We start from the raw sequence: 18,416 nt of genomic DNA, 5'->3' as shown, positions 1-18,416 counted from the left end.
GTCAATTCCAAAGTCAGCAGAGCAGAGGAAACCTACATCATCTGAAACATGTCTTTAACACTACCTTATGTTAACTTAGCTTCAGGCAATTACATTCGAAGGCAGCTTTTTGATAATGAACACTAAGGAGACTTACTACAAGTAATAAAAAGATTCTTCTACCAAATATATTTGTCAGCCTTATTTCTAGGAGTGCCTTTAAGTCCAGGAACACAAGTAAGCATCTAAAGCCACAACAGAATTGCCTGCTCTATTAGCACAGCCTTCATCAAACAACAGATGATTTTTTAGAAAGAGAACAACCAAAGTTAAAACTCTACTGCTCCCCCAGCCATCCAAGACCCCAGCGTTTACAAACTTCAGGATTTAAGTGGAATTTTACCGTGAACGACCGTGGAAGTGACGAGATTCCTCTTGAGTGAACACCAAAAGGTCTTGGTGTAACCACAGATGTTAACCTAGAGGTATCACTTTTCTGGTAACTTCTCGGGAAAGAAGCTGAAACCTGAGCTGACCCAGTTTGAGCATTCACTGAGTAGCGGCTAGACAAAAGAGCCGAGCTTTGCTCCTCTGCCAGGCTCTTTGGCAGAGCAGGAGCTTCAGGAGCAGCCGAGCTCTCTGGCAGGTTCTCCTTGCAGAGCCGTGTGGCATACGCACTTTTGCTGTCCTTAGTGCTGTAGGAGGTATCTTCTTCTATAAGGTCAGCTTTTGCTGCTGACCGTGTGGAAGGTGCTTTTTCTTCACTAAACACGTCATCGTTCAGTGAATACGTCCATCTGTGTTCATATTTTCGCTGCCCATAGGAGTCTTGGTCTCTGTCCTCCCTGTGGGGACAGAGTACGCTGAAGTACCAGACAAACAGGTGAGCCCTTAAGTCTTTCAACTACTGAATATTCAAAGCAGGGCATAAAATGAGAAAAACACATTTCCAGTAAACAAAAATGAATGGCATAATTTAAAAATATTATTATTTAAATATATTTTTAAATCTACCTGCCTCCCCCTCCCCCCCATTTCATAACTCCCATGACACTCAGGCACACGCTACTGTCACATCATCAGGTTGCCACCACGACAGAAATCTCTCTACCAAGAAAAGGATATAGTCGTTCAAGTTACATATCCTAGAAATCTGCATTTTATTGAGGAAAGAATGGGAAGAAGGTAGTCCCATAACACTGCCTGAACTGTAGAGCTCTGCTGATGTCTCTGCTCTATGAAAATGCTGTACTGAGCTTTAGATAACAAAGCAAGATGGCATCCTGCAGTTCAGGTTATTTGTTTTTCTGCTATTCGTTTCTTTGTCATAAAGGAGCAACCACCACAGAGATAATGTTTACCACATAATTTTTAAGATTCTGACGATACTGGATATTCAATACAATTGGCACCTGTATTTTTATTCAAGAGACTAACTTTTGTCCTCACAAATAAGTAAAAAAAAAAAAATCGGAAACCAAACACATTCTGTTTTAAGACTCATTTAGATTTCTTTTATGAATACATGCCATGTACATATCCGCTTCACCTCAGTCATATATGCATTTCAAAAACCCAAATAGACAAACAAAGAGACTGTCATCACTAGAAATGGTACTGTGCTACTCAATTTACACTTTTTAGTCTTTGGAAAGAATTCTGTTCTGCAAATAGCCGGAGGAACAATTAGGGATAGAGGGGAAGTCAAGTAAGAGTTTACAGCTCTGTGATATACATTAAAATTCTGGCTGTATTTATCCACAGTGGCTAAGAGACTAGCAAATGGTAGAGGCAGGTGGTAGAGGCAAAAAATAGTTAAAATGACCCAAGAATAAAGAAGGCAATTACCCAGTCCAACACTATTGCTTTAACCTCTTTAAGGTGGATGCAAATACTGGACTTCTCAATACATTTATTTCTGGACAGCAGAGCAAAACATCATTTATAGAGCAAAACTGTTCAACATTCTGCAAAAACAATGCACTGCTGGACCGTATTCCTTCCTTCAACTCCCTGGATTACTACGTTTGAGATCTCTGCAGAATCAACTGCAACTTGCCAGTGAAAGCTGCTCAAGAATTCAAGGGAATAAAAATGCTTAGACTTAAATTCTTCAACTTAATACTCCCATTAGGGTCATTACCTCTCCTGCTGCACTTCTTTCAGTGATTTGGTACTCCTTTCAGACACCTCAGAGGCTCTCCTTTCTATTTCTTCCCTCTCTTCCTTTTTCTTTTGCAATTCAGAAGTGAAGCTCTTTCTACGATTCTTCCATTTTGCTAGATCCTATAAAATTAACATGAACATATACAATCAGATTTTCTCATGTCCTCGTAAATCTACAGAGGCATCCCATCACTTGCTACCTACTGCCCTGATCTTATCTGCGTGTCTGCATTGTGGCCATGTTTTCGTGTGCCTTCCCCCTAAACGATAAAGGGTTTCTCGTATTTCAGGTAGGGTTACAGGCTCACTTCCTGCTAAAGTTAGCAATTGTAATTACTAGATTACAAGTAGAAAAGTACGTGGTTTGCTCTTTCTGCGCCCTCCCTCTTAATATTTTCAATTTTTTCATTCTGGAATACTTCACCCAATGACACATAGTTGAAAACTAATGCAAATGCCATCTGTATTTCTTTGTTGTAAACTTTGGAGTTCGGGATTATTTTTTTTCCAAATCACTACTATGTTAGACTGATATATTAGCTTGAGAATAAATAGGCCTTAAATTCTAAATTGAAAACATATACTTCTGTATTTTCTTCATTTCTATAAAACCACAATGTGAACTGGCAATATTCTCTACGAAATACCAGAGCTGAGCTAAAAGAAGTACTGAATATTAGAACCGAGACAGCTGAGATGCATTAAACAAACAACTATGAACTTCTTACTTGGTGCTCAGTTCTTAATTTCAGCTTCTTGTTGGTAATCATTGTCAAGCACAGACTTTAATAAAAAAGAAAAGGTCTTCAAATGATGCTGTGCAAAGCTACCAAAGCAGTTTACAAGCTGGATTTAAGACAGAATTATTAGGGCATAGGAGCCTCAAGAATTTGCACAAGGAAATACTATTTCCCTCCCTTTTCCCAAAGTATCAAATACTCAAGACATTCCAATAGTTTCACAAAAGTATTCACAAATTTCAGATAACACGTGAAACTGTGTTTCTTTATGTCCTGATTTTTCTTTATGTTCACAGAAATCAAGTCTGAAGGCTTTATAACAATACATTAAAGTCTTATCCTGAAGCATTAATCAGACACTTATGACGATACTTAAAGTCATTTCAGTTCCGCATTAAAAACAGACATCCCCCAAACCACTAGCAGTTGCATTGAGGTGGATCATTTTAGAAGACAGACCCATAAATTGCTGCACATGTGCCAAAGCCTGTTTTCTAGGGACACTGAAGGTAGATGGCATCCAGCCCTTCAGCAGGACACGTAAGGAGGGGTGAAAAAGAACACTTACTTCTTGCCACTTTAGATCTTGTTCTTGCAACTGTTCTTTTATCCTTTGTAGCTCTTCATAACGGATTTTGCGCAATGACTGCAGCTCCTCTGCGCTGACATCGTTCAAAGATTTACTCCTAGAAAGAAAAAGAATACTCGACTTTATGACATCTCGGCCTACATTTATGCAAGTGAAACCTTTGAGAGAGATTTATATTAGTACAACTGAGCGCTCGAGTGTTATTTTGAACTGAGCAGGAAACAGGGGCAGCTGAGGACGTGCTCTAGTGGCAGCACTCAAGTCAGTAGTTGCATATTTGAGCAAATAAAATCAGGTTAAGGGAACAAGCAGCTCTGTAGCAGCTCCATGCCAATCATTCACATTGAGCTCTCATACCCAACGGCTGTTTCTGTTTAAACTTGTTACTCTCTTTATTGACCTTGCTCCTTTTTTTGACCTAAAAGATGTCCTCCCCTCCTTGAGTCCATATTCCATCCTTTCACTTCTTTTCTCCAGTAACAGCCCCAGAATCACCTCCCATTCTTTCCTTCCTGAAGCTAATCATAAAACCAAGTCATCTATCAATGCACGTTTCTAAAAGATAGAAAGTCATTCACTGCCAAACGCTCAGTCCATGCATGTCACGGGCCCCACTAACCTATGTTACACTTCCCCAAGCTTCCCTGATGCTTTCCATCCAAGTTGGGATGGCTAACACAGCCATCTCACTAATTCCTTGAACATGGCTGCAAGTTTGCCCCATGAACTCCTACTCATTAGTTCCCTTTAATCTAAATTCCTCAAAGATCACCTTTCCTGCTTCCCCCTGCCCCCCCTCCCCCTCCCTTCAATACCATTTTCTCCTTTATTCTTTCACACTGCAGCGATAAACATAACTGGACTTTTAATTCAGGTGTAGGGCAAGACTCCTGCTTGGAGCTGATCACCAGCCTCTGAGACACCAAGCATAATGCAGGTGTTTCATCATAAGGTTCAATGCTGTAACTTAAAAGGAAAAATAGCCTGCTGTGTTTTACTTTTTTTTTTTAAAAAATAAAATACTTCTGTTTGCATTTATCCAAACAAAATCTGAATGACAGAGTTCTAACAGGGCTTGAAAATGTGGCACTTCTCCGATACAACGGAAGATCAGGTTAAAACCAAAACTGATCCAGCACAGGGCCTTGCTCTCATCTGTTATCCACCCAGAGACCGCTGAACTAACAAACCAGACTCTCTCGCTTCCTCCCGAAAGCCCCAACTACTTTTGTTGGTAACATAAGATTTTGGCCTCTAGAAACAAAGGCTAGGGCATTAACTTATTACACCTCTTTGCTTGTCTATTTTCTGAATGGGAAGAATGCCAAATGTAGCAAAAAGGCCTCCTGGTCACTACTGCAGAAACGCTTTTCTAGTACAGTTCTTTTCCTCTTATTTTTCTTTTTTTTTTTAATGGTTAACTTACATTGCATGTAAAAATGGTTTTAGGTAATGGAACTGTACGTAAGTATCAAATTGTTCCAGATGAGCTTAAGAACACTTACATGACCAGGGTTTCCTTTTCTTTCTCTTGAGTTTCTATAACTGCCTGCAACAAAATAGGAAAATCTACACCCTAAGAACGGGTATATTCGTGTATTCATACCAAGGAACAGGACATCACTTTCAATTCTAGTCTTAACTTTGAAATCTAACTAGTGACTTGAGCCTTCTGAGTCTTCCTCCCCTAACATCTAACTTCTGAAACATTTCTTGCTTCTTCCGGGAACGTTTAGCCATTTAGCAAGTTTTGTCTCAGGGTAAAAATAAATGAGCAATTAAATAAATGTACAGCTAAAAAAAAATAAAAAATGAGAACATGCATAACCAAATACTTCACATGCCATCACACCGTAAGTGGAAAAATATTTCTCTTTGAGTCACAGTACACTGTAAACAACACCTAATTTCACATTGTGTGAAGCAATCAGTTTACCACTGAGGATTCAATAACCCGTAATATATAAAACAACCACAAAACATTCATCAGTCCCACGATAAGTATCACGTCATTAATTGTTTTCAGATTCTAACTGTACAGCCTTCGAAAGAAAAAAGTTACTAATCTTCCTTTAAATTTCTGAATGTTTTAAAGCCTGATTTAAAACACAGAACACAAAATACTTCCCTTCAGCAGGAATAAAATATTAGAGATGATTTTTCAAGTGCCTGATAACCATAACTCTGATACCCTAGACGCCAGAGAGAACTTTTGCCAGACGCATAGCTTTTAGTCTCTTACATTTGTTACATAAATTGCCCAAGCACAGAAAAACGAAGCAGCATGCACAAGTTGTTTTCAGCACCGAGTCTTTAGCTACTGTGCATGCACAAAAATTTGGAGGCAAAAATAACGTTATGATCTTTCAAAACTTACCCTTGCTCATCAGAAAGCTTTTGAAACAGTCTGAGAAATCAGAAACCAAAAAAGAAAAGATTCAGTGTCTTAATATTCATAACAACGTTAACACCACCAGTACACCAGCACTCCAGTAAGTGAAGGGGAAACTGAACACTTCAGGACCAGCCAGCGTGGAATAGCACATCAGAGGTCTGACACTAGTCAAAAAACACACGAGGACTTGCACGATGTGTAAGTCGGGCAGAAAACTGACAGAACAAGGCTGTCTGCAAGTTTCCAACACTTCTGATTTATTGATACTGCACAAGTAGAGCCTTGTATTAATTCTGCACCGCTTATTCCAGTGCTGCTGAACAGCGCGATGCTCAAAAGATACTCATTTCAAGAAATGAAAATTTATGTCACCTCAAGTCCCAGCAAGAAGCCTGGCTCACAGAGGCTGTTTTCTTGTTATTTAAACCATTTATGATACTTAATGAAAGCAATACTTGGAACGGATAAGAATAAATGGCCCTGTATAGAAGTTTAGCACATTAAGTGGAGAACCAAATTAATCCAGTGTGATTCAAGAGGATTTTTAGTATTCTTGAATGAGTATTTTATTCCAGTGAATGAATTCTTAAAACGTGAAATATTTTCAAGCACTTCAGAAACATTCCTCAGTGAAGCTCACACTTTGTTAACAGCATTAAGCTTAAAAGTTAAATGCAACAACACTGAAGTATCAACTGGAACATGGAAGTGTCTTAGTCACAAAGTAATGATGCACAGCTGGGAGAACTGCAACTTGCAATGCCGTATTTTCAGACCTAAGGAAACATTCAAAACCCCACTCTCTCCCAGTAAGTACGAAATCCAAAGGACAGCTAGAAAGTAGTTAAAAACAGTATTTAGTGAGAGAAGAGAAATTCTGAGTATACCAGGAAAGGATTAAGGGAGAGTATTAATCAGGACTGTATAAAAAAGCAGGGGGAAAATACTGGCAGAATGAAATACGTCACAGTGGAATTTAATATTACATGGACACACAACTTGCATGCACTGTGACTTTAGGTGGGCAAAACAACACTGATTTTATTTTATTTTTCCCCCCACCTCAAAACTGCGGCAGGACAGTTTACAAGCATTTTCAAATGTAGGTGCAAGCACGAGTATCAGAATGCCCATTCTGAGAATTTGTCATTAAAGCATTCATGTGTTCCAGAAATGTTTTTACCAATTATAATGGGGAAAAAAAGAAAATATTTCTAGCCTCCACAGTCTTTTGAATAATCACTATTCCTGTTCAAGCATGGAAAGAAACTTATGCAGAAGTTTGAGCCTGAAGGAATACATCTTTCCTCTAAAATAGCAGCCTAAACCTAGAAAACATAATTTTTTTGTTGAAAATATGGTATTGCAGTCATGAGCTGGTATTCAAAGCAAATAAAAAGCTTGTCCAGGACGCCACGAACAAATAGCAGATTGGCACTGTACGAATGGTTCAGCACAAGACGATGCTTTTCTGAATGGAAGGGGATCAACTGCACTCAAGCGCAATCCGTGCAGGACACAACCTGACCTCTCCACCATCTGCCGCTTCTTGTGCCTAACTCTGCTGGCCTCCCTGATTGCTTCCCACTTCTTCCAGTCTTCTTCACTGCACGGACCTGGGATGAAATTTACTGGCTGGATGTTGCTTCCCACCTTCCAAGATTCAATCTTGCGGTTCAGCATATCATCCTTCTTATGGCGGGAGGATGGTGACAGCACTCTGCCGTTGCTCTTCCTTTCCTCCGGTGTCGTGTTTTTTTCAAGTAAACATAGAAATTTGGACCGGATCTCCTCTGGAAGACTCCATGGATCAGGAAAAAGTGCCGGGTGATACTTGTCTGGAGCACCTGATAAAGGCACCTCTTTTTTCTGGGAAAGGATTTTACGGAAAATCATGTCATCCTTTTCCAAATCTGGAATTACAGTTTGGCCATCTCTGGGTTGCAGGATTATCTCACCCTCTAGGGGAGGCTCCTGCTCGGAGAATTTTTTTAAATACCGAGGGTCTTGGAGAACAACTTGATTCACATGGAAAGCCCCAGTTTTCCGAACAAACAAGTCATCATTTTCTAAATCTGGGTACAGATATCCATTTTCCGCATCTCCTTGCTTGCATCCTGGTACAAAGGAAATATTCTTTCTACATTTTATGAGCCTAGGGCCAGAAGTAGGATCAATTTTGGTCTTCGTTTCAGAAGACAAGTAGTCAGAATATTTTTGCAGGGCCTGAAGTAACGAAAACTGACTGAAGCATATAAAACAAAAGGAGGGAAGTAAAAATATCATTAACTAGCAAGAGACAAGCAGGTCACAATGTATTGCGATATACATTTGGTTTAGGCTTGCAGTATCCCAAGCAGTACAATTACACCACTTGGCATTCACCACCACTAACTGTAGCACAGCACACGTCAACCAACGTAAAGGTATCACAGCATACTAACCTGCTTAGAGACAGCACGCTTACATGCTCACACGCAAAGCCAGTAACCCTATGCAGCATGTTACGCTTTTGCATTTACACGTTTCAGAAGACCACCAGCTTACGGCTACATTAAAAAAAGAAAACACAACAAAACAACAAAAAAACCCACGCAAAACCAAAATCCAAAATAGTAATAATCAAAGAAGCGCAACATCACAGGACGTGGTTTAATTCCATTTAGCTGTTGCATATCCAGCCATTTCTTTTTGATGCAGCAAGAGTACAGCTCATGCAGCAGTATCAACCTGGGCTGATCAGAAGCCTCCAAGATTTTTCCTTCTGTAATCTGTGACAATGAGCTTCCCACATATTCAGCAGTTGGCTTATAGTTCTGATCCCTTCTGCAACTGCTGTTCCAGTCAAAACTTGGTCTTGGTTGATTAGCAACAATGACAGAGCTTTGTTGGTAAGCAAATTCCTCATCCTTGGAATCTGATTTCTTTCTACTGTGCCGCAGCACAAAGAATGAACAGAGGGAAAGAAAAAAACCCATGAAGTGTACTCGTTGAGTAAAATGCACAGTGGTAACAGTGCAACAGTGTAATGAAAATAATATTTCAATTATTTTTTTTCTTAAAAAAACCAACAAACCAAAACAAACCAAAAAGGAGAGAAAGAAAACATATCCTGCTGCTACACTGGCAAGAGAATGAAAATACCCAATAAAATAAAATAAAATTCATACCACTAAACTTCATTTATAGGTTTTGCACACAGGAGAGAAACAGGGGCATGCATGAAAACGCACCTGAACCCTTGAATCTCTTTATACCAGGGTTTGAAAGAGGATTTCCTGATTTTTTTCCATAGCAATTCTTCTTCTGGAGTCCAAAACTTAGGAAGAAATTTGTCAAAAGCAACAACTGTATTTGCCGCTGAAGAACTTAGCTTGCGAAAATAGAGATCATCTTTTTCAATGTTTGGGATGCCTATTTCTTCTTCCTCATCCTCATCAAAATACCCAGATAATTCTGAAGGAATGTTAACTCTTGGTTTGATTTCCTCTTTAGTATCCAACTGCCTCTGCCTCCTCTGGTTACTGTTCAAAATACCCAATCAGTTAAGATATTTTAGCAGCAACTTGACATAAAGAATGCAAAAAGACATGCTGTTTGGCTCAGGAGTTCAGCCTCATGAATGAAGCAAATTAGTTCTCAATTCCATCACTGCAGCACCAGAAATAACAAAATACATTAAAAAAAAAAAAGTTAAATGGTTATATCAGCATCCTATCACCTCCGACAAAAATACAAAGTTTGACAGAAAAGGCATAACAATTATCAGCTGTGTTAAAATGCCAATTACGAGGCTACACTACAGAGTTATTTATGGACTGCAATTTAGGTAATACAATAGTTACTGGATCTTGGATTAGTATCTCTGACCTCAGTGGTTCAAGCATTGCAGCTAGTGGACCATCTGGATAATTTTCTTGTGAGCAAGATTTAGGAGAGTCATTGCGCAACATGAAATGATGTCCAGGTGCAGCAGAGCTTACAGGGCTCTTTCTGACTAGAAATCTACGTTTTGCTAAGTCATCCATAACCACGTCGGGCAGCCTTCTTTCATCTTCTGAATCAGAGCCACTGTCACACTCATAGATCATCTGGAGGGAAGCTGGATTTGTGAGACCACACTCTGCTCTGCTATTTTGGCAGGAAGCTACAGGATTCCTTTCACGTCCACTGAGGTTGACCAAAACAGGAACAGAATGAAGACAGTGAAGTCATGAAGGCAATGATGAAACCCAAGAACTGCCCACTAATCTCATCTGTATGCACCAAGAAGCCGGACAATCAGAATTCACCACCATATTTTGGAAGGCTTTAATGAGAAACTAAAACCATAGGTGTCTCTTTTATGAATTTCCATTTGAGATCATTTAAATCCCCTCTATGTGGAGTCTGGCCAGCCTCAAAAGATTACTCAAACACCAGAAAACTAGTTATGTGGAACAAAGTAAAAAAACAACAACCAGAACAACAAAAACGAACCACACAACCACACCAAAACATCCACCCTCCATTAAAATAAGGGAACTCAAATGCTTTACTTTGTACTGCAGCAACACCAGCTATTCTTTAACTAATAAAGAAATAATTTATTTAAGAAGTCCTAAAAGGCTGTACACCAGTACCTTGAAAATGTGGCATCTGACTCTGTGTAGGCAGGACTTGCCCAGCTCCTCCTATTGTCCTCGTTTCTCTCTGTCCTCTTCTTCCGTAGGGGTGCCGGCACATACGCTGTCTGCTTGTTTTTGCTGGGTAAGAAGCGATTGAAGTCAGCGGTAGGCTTCGGTTCAATCACAGGAATCCTACGGTAAGACCTGTCATCTTTATGGGAGTCATGCATTTTGAAAGGCAGTTCCGAGTCTGTGTCACTGTCGCAACCTTAGAAGAAAGGGGAGAAAAGGGAAGGCACAGGCATCATTTTCTAGACAGAAGCTTCTAGCTAGAACTTGCAAAAGTACATTCTAAAATCAATCCAACTCCTTATTTGGGGTGTTTTGGCTGCAAATCTCCCAAGCTACTGACAGCAGGACAGCAGGAGAGGTATTTTTAGACGTTTGTGGCAATGCTGCGATAAGGTCCATTAGGCTGAATTTGGTTTGCATGCCCCTGCTACATTTGTTCCATTCTTTCACTATCACAGCCTCCTGCAGGAAACAAAGCACTAACCTCTAGGCTGAAGACATAAAACAGCACAGGAGTTTTAAATTAAAAATACACTTGCCACTCAAATTTACTGTCGAAGACAAGTTACCAGCAAGTAGATATAGCAACAAGCTCATGTCACCAGGCTAATGCCCAGTAGAAGCCCCAGGTATGTCACATATGCAGCATGGCTACACGTTGCTTCATGCGGCTCAGAAATGCTCCATGTGACCTCAGCCCAATGATTTTATGTTATTCACATGGAACAAAATCTAAAAGCTCGCTATTTTTTTAGACTACAAGTTGGTATTGAATTTTAAAACAGGGAGGAAAAAAGGTTAAGAGTACAGCTGTAGGGATCCAATCTCACAAACTTTCTTCCCGTTACTTTTCTTTCCATGACAAACTATCAGAAGTAGTAACTACTGTTCAGTTCTTAACCTAGGCAGGAAACCCCCTACTGAACAGTGCATATTCACAAAAGGAGTGAAGACATAAAGGTTTGACATATCCGCATGAGGAACACGGCAAGGGACTTTTGCAACTGCTGAATTTTAGGTGATCCCATCAGGTGATCTGAATTCCAGCAATTACTCTTGCTGAACTATGGTAAAATACCCTGCACATACACACACCCTAATGCAGCAATGAGAGCAAGAGTCCCAGCAACCCTTCCTAGGAAAATTCATGTGAGCATTGCTTTGTTCCTGCCAGCCGTTAAAGGTCAATATTTGCTTAACCAAAACGCAACTGCAGCAGTTGCAAAACTAGAGTTGCCTTTCAAGTCGATGTAAATACTGGGCACCCCAAGTACTAGGTCCATACATTGTCTTCTTCCACACTCATAAGACATATGTCAACAAAAGATTTAAAAGAGGAAACCATACCTTCACTGCCACCTTTCAAGGTTATATCTGATGAAAAGCTTGTTGATGATCTTGAACCAAGAGAGTCCAAGCTATCAAAGGAATCGTCTCTTTTATGGTTAGCTGAAGATGAAAAGGGCTCTCCCCGGTCAACGTACCAAATGTCACCGTACCCACTATCCCTGCCACTTCTGTTCAGGTGGATGGACTCTTCAAGTGCCTGTGACAGTAAGTTTTGAAAGGTCTTTTACAATAATTTAAGATACAAATGCTGTTCTTGAGTTTTCACTCAAAAATTTTTAAAATGCATTTTGAGTGCACAAACTTCAACAAAGACTATTGCAAACCCCTAAAAATAACACATACAACAACTTGGATAGGAGGTTCAACAGAAGGTCTTAAATTTCTCTTATCCCAGCCAAAGGGAATCCAAGACAGGGCTCTTCACAATCTACTACATCAATCAGAGCAGATGGATTCTGAATTTTGTGATTATTGGATTCCTTACCTTAGTCAATGCTTGCCCTAATAACTTCTCAAATGCTTTAAGATTGAGGTTCGGACCATTATAATGAGGGTTACTTTGAGCTTTTCTGCCAAGCCAGTATAATGTGATCAAAACCTAAAAACAACAAAAAACCCACCCTGAAATACAAACTTCATCACTTCCCTCTCGTACCACGTACCAGTATAAAAGAATCTCAGCATGCTGTTAGAGATGTTTTCCACGAATTGTTTACAGTATTAGCTATGATCTCCATTAAAACCAGTTAAGAGTGTTACAACGCATTGCATGTATCTCAAGTGAGCAGATTTAAGTACTGTTTGTAATTATTACAATTATTTGGGAATGTAAGCTGCATAGAGATCACTGTAAGACGGCACTAATTTCTATCAGATAAATGAACAGCTGAAGAACAAGGTAAACGTGATAGTGCCATAAACAAAAGTGTTTTAAAAATATTTAGTCAGAATTAGTGTGAAATTCTTTCAGAAAACATTGTAGTAGGCGTGTCTTACATTTTTCACTCTTCTGTTGGTCTCCTCTGGTCTGAAGCAGGGCAGGGGGTGAGAAAAATGAAACAAAACAAAACGTTTTAAAATACCTTGATTTAAAACTTAATTATTATTCAATATTTATAAGGTTTCAAGCCCAATTAGAGACCAGTATAAAATATGCAACTATGTCCCGAAAGAAATCAAAATCATTTTACTTTGAATTCATAGTCATAACTCTGTACTATTTCATTTATTAAAGCAAGAAACTAGTTTATCTACTATAGTTTCTGATTTGACAGGTACTCAGAAAGGCCCTAGGGTTTTTTAGTTAGCTAAGGTTTTTAGTTACCAACAAAATAAAGAGTGGACAACAAACTAATGACTTAGTGAAATACAGCACCTATTAGCCAGGAAGATCTTCAGTTCCATATGAAAGCAGATTCAATTATTATTTTCGCTGATCATACTATGTTTTCTAAAATATTTGCCTCAGACACAGAGAACAATTCAGACTAGTGAGATTTTTTCAAACAAACAAAAAAAAAAAAGAGCAACTGAAACCGGAACACCTGGAGAGAGATGTTGTAGGGCTGGAAGGAGCAGTTTGGTATACTTTTATGTAAGATGAGTGTTTCTCAAAAATATTAAATAAATATGCAATCACTAACACTAGTAAGATTTTTTTCCCCCCCCACACACATATAGCCAATTTATGGCACACCTCAGAAGTGCACCAATGCACACATTAAGCATGGTGAAGGGGTTTAAACAAAAAAGCTGTTTCTGGCTGTCTAGGAAAAATCTAGTCAAAGGTTGCAGAGAAAACACAGCATAAACTTCAGGGGACAGTTACAAGTTAGCAAAATGATGACAGGGCCTGGACAGCATAACTGGCACTATTAATGGAAATAAAATGTTTGATGCAACATGACAACTGTCAGGGACACAGACCATCTCTCTCTCTTCGTAGTTTAAGAGTGCCCACTCCCACGTGGTGTGACTGTAATGCCTTGGCTGTCCCCACACCATAGAGAAATCAGGCTGCCAAGAACACAACGTCCTGAGATGGCTCTGACCTGCGGAGTCCTTGCCTGCAGCTTCCTTAATATCCCATGCCAGAGATGCTACTGGCTTTGTAGTCAGTGACCTCCTTCTCATAGATAAAGAGGTACCCTTCTCCTTTAACATGAGTTATTTACACTTTTTTAAAAAAAAAAATAAAATATTAAACACACATTGTTGTTCTTTTCCCACTGGAGACTATTTCTGAAAAAAACTTTCTCTTCCTTTTCTTCAGTACGTGGATTCCTTTTATGATGCCAATGTTGCAGGACCATGGCTGTCACCTAATGTGCTGACTAAAGACAGGCTGGTTTCCCAAGCAGAGGATGGAAAATTATTCTGTATCACCATTAAATTTCTTATACCCAATGGAGAGCACTCTAAAGGTTTACATTCTTCAACTTCAAGGTCTAAAAACCCTTCATTAGCAGGATTTCTGCTGTTATTTGCAATTACAAAAGCTGAGGCTATGCATGCCCTTGCTAAGGATACCATAAAGTCTGCTTCCAAACTTCAGCAGTCTACTAAGGAGTGAAAAACTCTGCCCTTAGTCAGCTGGACCCTGTATCCAGGACGTTCCAGTCTTCATGTAGAGCAAAGCTACATGACAGGACATGATGATATCCACATCTGCTTTCCAGAAGTTCTCTGGGGTCATTTAGGTCAACCACTTGCAACAGGAGCAACATTCAGCTACCTCTATATATCAACATTCTATACTGGAATAGCTGTAAACACACTAGGCCTGTGTACTTGTGTTACAAACAACACAAAACTTAGGTCGTTCAGGTAAACAAACGAGCACAGTTGAGACTCAAAATGCAGGCAGGGAGGTATTTCACGCACTTGAATGATCAACTGTGCTCCATTCACATGTTTGCTCAGCTAACAGAAGCAGACAGGTAAGTTGCTTTACACCTCATGAGCAAAGTTTCTTCACTTGGTATTTACTACTCTACTTCTTTAAACTACACCTATTGGTCACTAAACCTTTTCAGCAGCTTGCCATGATAGACATAGTCTGAGCAGAAGAAAAACCAAAACAAGAAAACCCCTGATAATCTATAACAATCAGTTCCTCATGTATCAGACACACGCACACGCATGCGCGCGCACACACACACACACACAAAATCCTAAATAAAGAAGCAATGCTGTTATCTTACTGGAAGACCTTAGAAGTCATTTGTCACCTACGAACTTCACAGCTACTTCTCCTCTGAGGCATGCAACTTGCAGAAGATGCAGTTTGGGTCCACTTGCTAACAACATTCTGAGTGAAGTAATAAAGAGCCTTTTACATGTACAACCTGGCCAAGCTCATGATGCACATCTGAGCTTATGTGAACAAGCCATTGCCCAGTTGCCCTCCAGTACATCACATTTAAAATAGCTGGGCAAATATCTATTGGATAGAAATGTGATACAAGCTGAAGAGCTTCTAAGAGGAATGACTTTTCTGTGAGCATGAAAACAAAAAAAGATTTTAACTCAACTGCAGTAAATGAAAATACAAAATGAAATAATTACATTAAATAGAAGTTCTCCATGAAGTTTTTATCAGAATGTAAATACTATGCAGTACTATTAAAAGAATTCAACTGAGGTCTTGTGTATAACTCTGAACAACTGCAGTTCATAGCTGGGGACAAGACATAGGCACCAGCCTCAAGCACAGCCAGCTCTTTGCTGCTGTGACATGACCCTGCCTCCTCTGACAACGTGCTGCCACCCAACAGCGAGCTCCTGCTCCCACCTCTGCTACCCTTCACAGCTGTGGCTCTAAAAACACAGGGCTGAAAACACTTAGTTTCTCACACTGTACTGGAAGAAATCAGAGGGTGGAGTGCAATAACTACAGCAATGTAGCGTTTAAGCTTTTTAAACACTCCTGGAGAACCACCTTGTTTTGAATGTAAGTCTATAACATTGAAGTGCACACACTTGTAGAAACACCTGTCCTACAAAAACTGTTACAGGAAATGAAGTTGCTGAAGTATCTTCACCAATGCAAACAAATGTCAATCCTACGCTGGGCAGCTGTGAAGGATGCCTGCTTTTTGATGTTTTCATCCAAAAGTGTCATAGAACCCAGTTGGTGCAGACTGTATTCTTTATGAAAATATTACTGTGTAACCTAATTTCTGACTTGAATAAATGAATGCCTTATGCTGAAAGTTATAAGCAGGCTGCTGCTTTGCTCAGGAGGGCACAGCCAAGGCTGCATCCCAAAAACAATCTGCTGGAAGAAGCGGGTTCCTCTCCAAATGATGATGCACCACTTATTAAATCACTTTGTGTCATTTCAAACATTATCTTCTCTTCCCAGAGGTTTTTATCTCCTTTCACTATCAATGTAACTTTGCCAAAGATGTCTGAACTAAAGAAAGGAAGCTGCTAAGGAGAGTAGTTAAGATCTCACAGAAAGAATTTTCTTACAAATACTTCATCTGCTCCTGCTAGTCTCAGCATTTTAGCATTCATTCTGAAGCTTAGAAGAAAAGCAACGCTGATCCTTTGCATTACCTAACCTAACCCCAACGCTAAACCCCAGCTAAAAAAGAGGTCTCCAAATTGTACAACTTTAATTCACAAAGTGTGAACCTTAATTGTTGGCAGTGGTTTCAATACAAGTTTATGTACAGCTTCAAGATTAGCCATGCTGGGAAAAAAAAAAATCTATCAAACACAGCATGAAAGTCTAAAGGCCATGAGATAACAACATGTCGGGGATATTATAATTGTGAAGCACCACTGCACAAATCCCCATTGAACACTGATGCAAAAAGGTGTGAAATAACAACCTGTGGAGAAATAATACTTTCTATGTAAATCGTATTATCTACGTCAATCTTTTTGCAAACAGAAAAAAAGAGAAATGGGACAGAAGCAGGGCTCACTTGTTAGTAGGTGATAGGCTTCAAGACCAAATACTTCTGTTATATCTGATCCACAATGCATATTCACAAACATCACTTATGCCCAGCCAGCAGGGACCAAGTGATGTTTCTGTAACAAGGACCACTCTACAAGAATAAAGCAAAGTGACAGGGCAGATCAGTAGGCTGAGCTGCAGCTCAAGGAATTTACTCTCAGCTCTGCTGTTTGCTCAAGGTTAAATAGCAGAATTAGTCACCAAGGCCCTAGCCTGCAATACAAAGGCTTTGGCAGCAGCTCTAGCTCAAGGATTTCCTGGTCTCTCTTTCCCTTCCAGCTGCTCCTGTTTGCTGCCCCCGTGGTTATGCCAACACGACTGAATCACACTGCGGTTCTACACTGCCCATCAGGACTAGAGGGCTGTGCCCATTTCTTTGTGTGGGTTTTTCCTAATACACATTTTCAAACTCCAAATTAACTTGCTCATCGGTTCTAGAGCACACTCGTACAAGCAACTGCATCAGCACCAGGGCAGAGGTAACATGTTGCCGCAGAGGAACGGGGCAGGGGGCTCAGTGGAGGAGGACCCTGCTCCACATGTTACTACCAAGAGAGTCCCCATGTGACAAAACCCCAGCCAAAGGCACTCTGTGCTTCCCGTTCATCTGCCGATGCTTAGCTTCACAAATTGAGAACAGCTTGCTAGGATTATTTTAATGCACTTAAGATATTTTAAAAATTAAAAAAAAAAAAAAATTGTACAAGACATTTGCAAATCTTACAGTAGCTAGCAGACCACAGTACCTTAAGAAATCATGAACTAAACTTCAACCAATTATAAAATATATCCACTAGCAATGCTGATGCTTACACAGACACCCCTCCTTGTGCCTTCTTACAAGAGCAGTGCATTTTAAGTTGCTATGTTTAGGTTTGACTTCTTTCAAAACATTTAAACAAATAAACTCAATACTTTGGATTTTGTTTTCTTAACACATTATATGGTTCAGTTCCCCCCCATCCTAGCACGTATTAAATTCCAGCAACTAGCAACTCATAACGTCAAATCTGTTTTGGCACTTCACTTCGTTATTTTCCAGAGAGAACATCAACGTGGAGCTCAACACCATATCCAAGATAATAGAAGTCTGAGCAAAATTCTGGAAGAATATTTTACAGCATCATGTTCAGATGTGGCTTTCTGGGGGTCTATTTCTCATACGGAAACATATTTAAAATATAGATATCAATCTACAATATATTAAAAAAAAAACAAACAAAACAAAACTGCTAGATCAGAGTATTCCCCTCCCCTAAATGAGGGTTATCTACTGCGAAGAGGCCATGCAGTCATGCCCAAAGAGATAAGACAAATCCAAACCCATTTACAGGGAGAAAGAAGGGACAGAGACACTCCCACTGATAGAAAGGAATGTGCCAGTGACAAATGCACCCTGCCCAGAGCCAAACCCTTCCCTTGGTGATGAATACTCCAGAAACCCCAACAGCTGCCAAAGCTATCTGTTTTCCATCCTTTCCTCTGTACCACAGATGCCATGAACACAGGACTTGAACAGATTTCTACTTTAAAAAAAAGTAACGGT

At 39.8% G+C, this 18,416-nt stretch overlaps 1 protein-coding gene across 8 annotated transcripts in view; it reads right to left on the bottom strand.

Moving 5' to 3' along the window:
* The window catches only part of LMO7 (LIM domain 7), a 131,041-nt gene that overhangs the window by 31,873 nt on the left and 80,752 nt on the right, over positions 1-18,416 (bottom strand). For 6 of the 8 annotated variants that reach the window (XM_056328295.1, XM_056328294.1, XM_056328297.1 and 3 more), the window contains exons 5-12: positions 12,895-12,925; positions 12,383-12,496; positions 11,896-12,094; positions 10,492-10,744; positions 5,852-5,881; positions 3,454-3,571; positions 2,123-2,265; positions 383-824 (exon numbers count right to left, since the gene is read on the bottom strand). In XM_056328295.1, the coding sequence (XP_056184270.1) occupies positions 383-824; positions 2,123-2,265; positions 3,454-3,571; positions 5,852-5,881; positions 10,492-10,744; positions 11,896-12,094; positions 12,383-12,496; positions 12,895-12,925 (1,330 nt within the window). Of the gene's footprint in view, positions 1-382; positions 825-2,122; positions 2,266-3,453; positions 3,572-5,851; positions 5,882-7,397; positions 8,115-8,599; positions 8,801-9,102; positions 9,394-9,739; positions 10,040-10,491; positions 10,745-11,895; positions 12,095-12,382; positions 12,497-12,894; positions 12,926-18,416 lie in introns of all 8 variants that reach the window. The other 2 variants (XM_056328302.1, XM_056328296.1) reach the window with 2 other exon arrangements.

This window comes from Falco biarmicus, chromosome 2 (assembly GCF_023638135.1).
Source record: "Falco biarmicus isolate bFalBia1 chromosome 2, bFalBia1.pri, whole genome shotgun sequence".
Lineage (NCBI taxonomy): Eukaryota > Metazoa > Chordata > Aves > Falconiformes > Falconidae > Falco > Falco biarmicus.
Note: the sequence above shows the minus strand (reverse complement) of the source record. Positions and strands in the feature narration are given on the sequence as shown.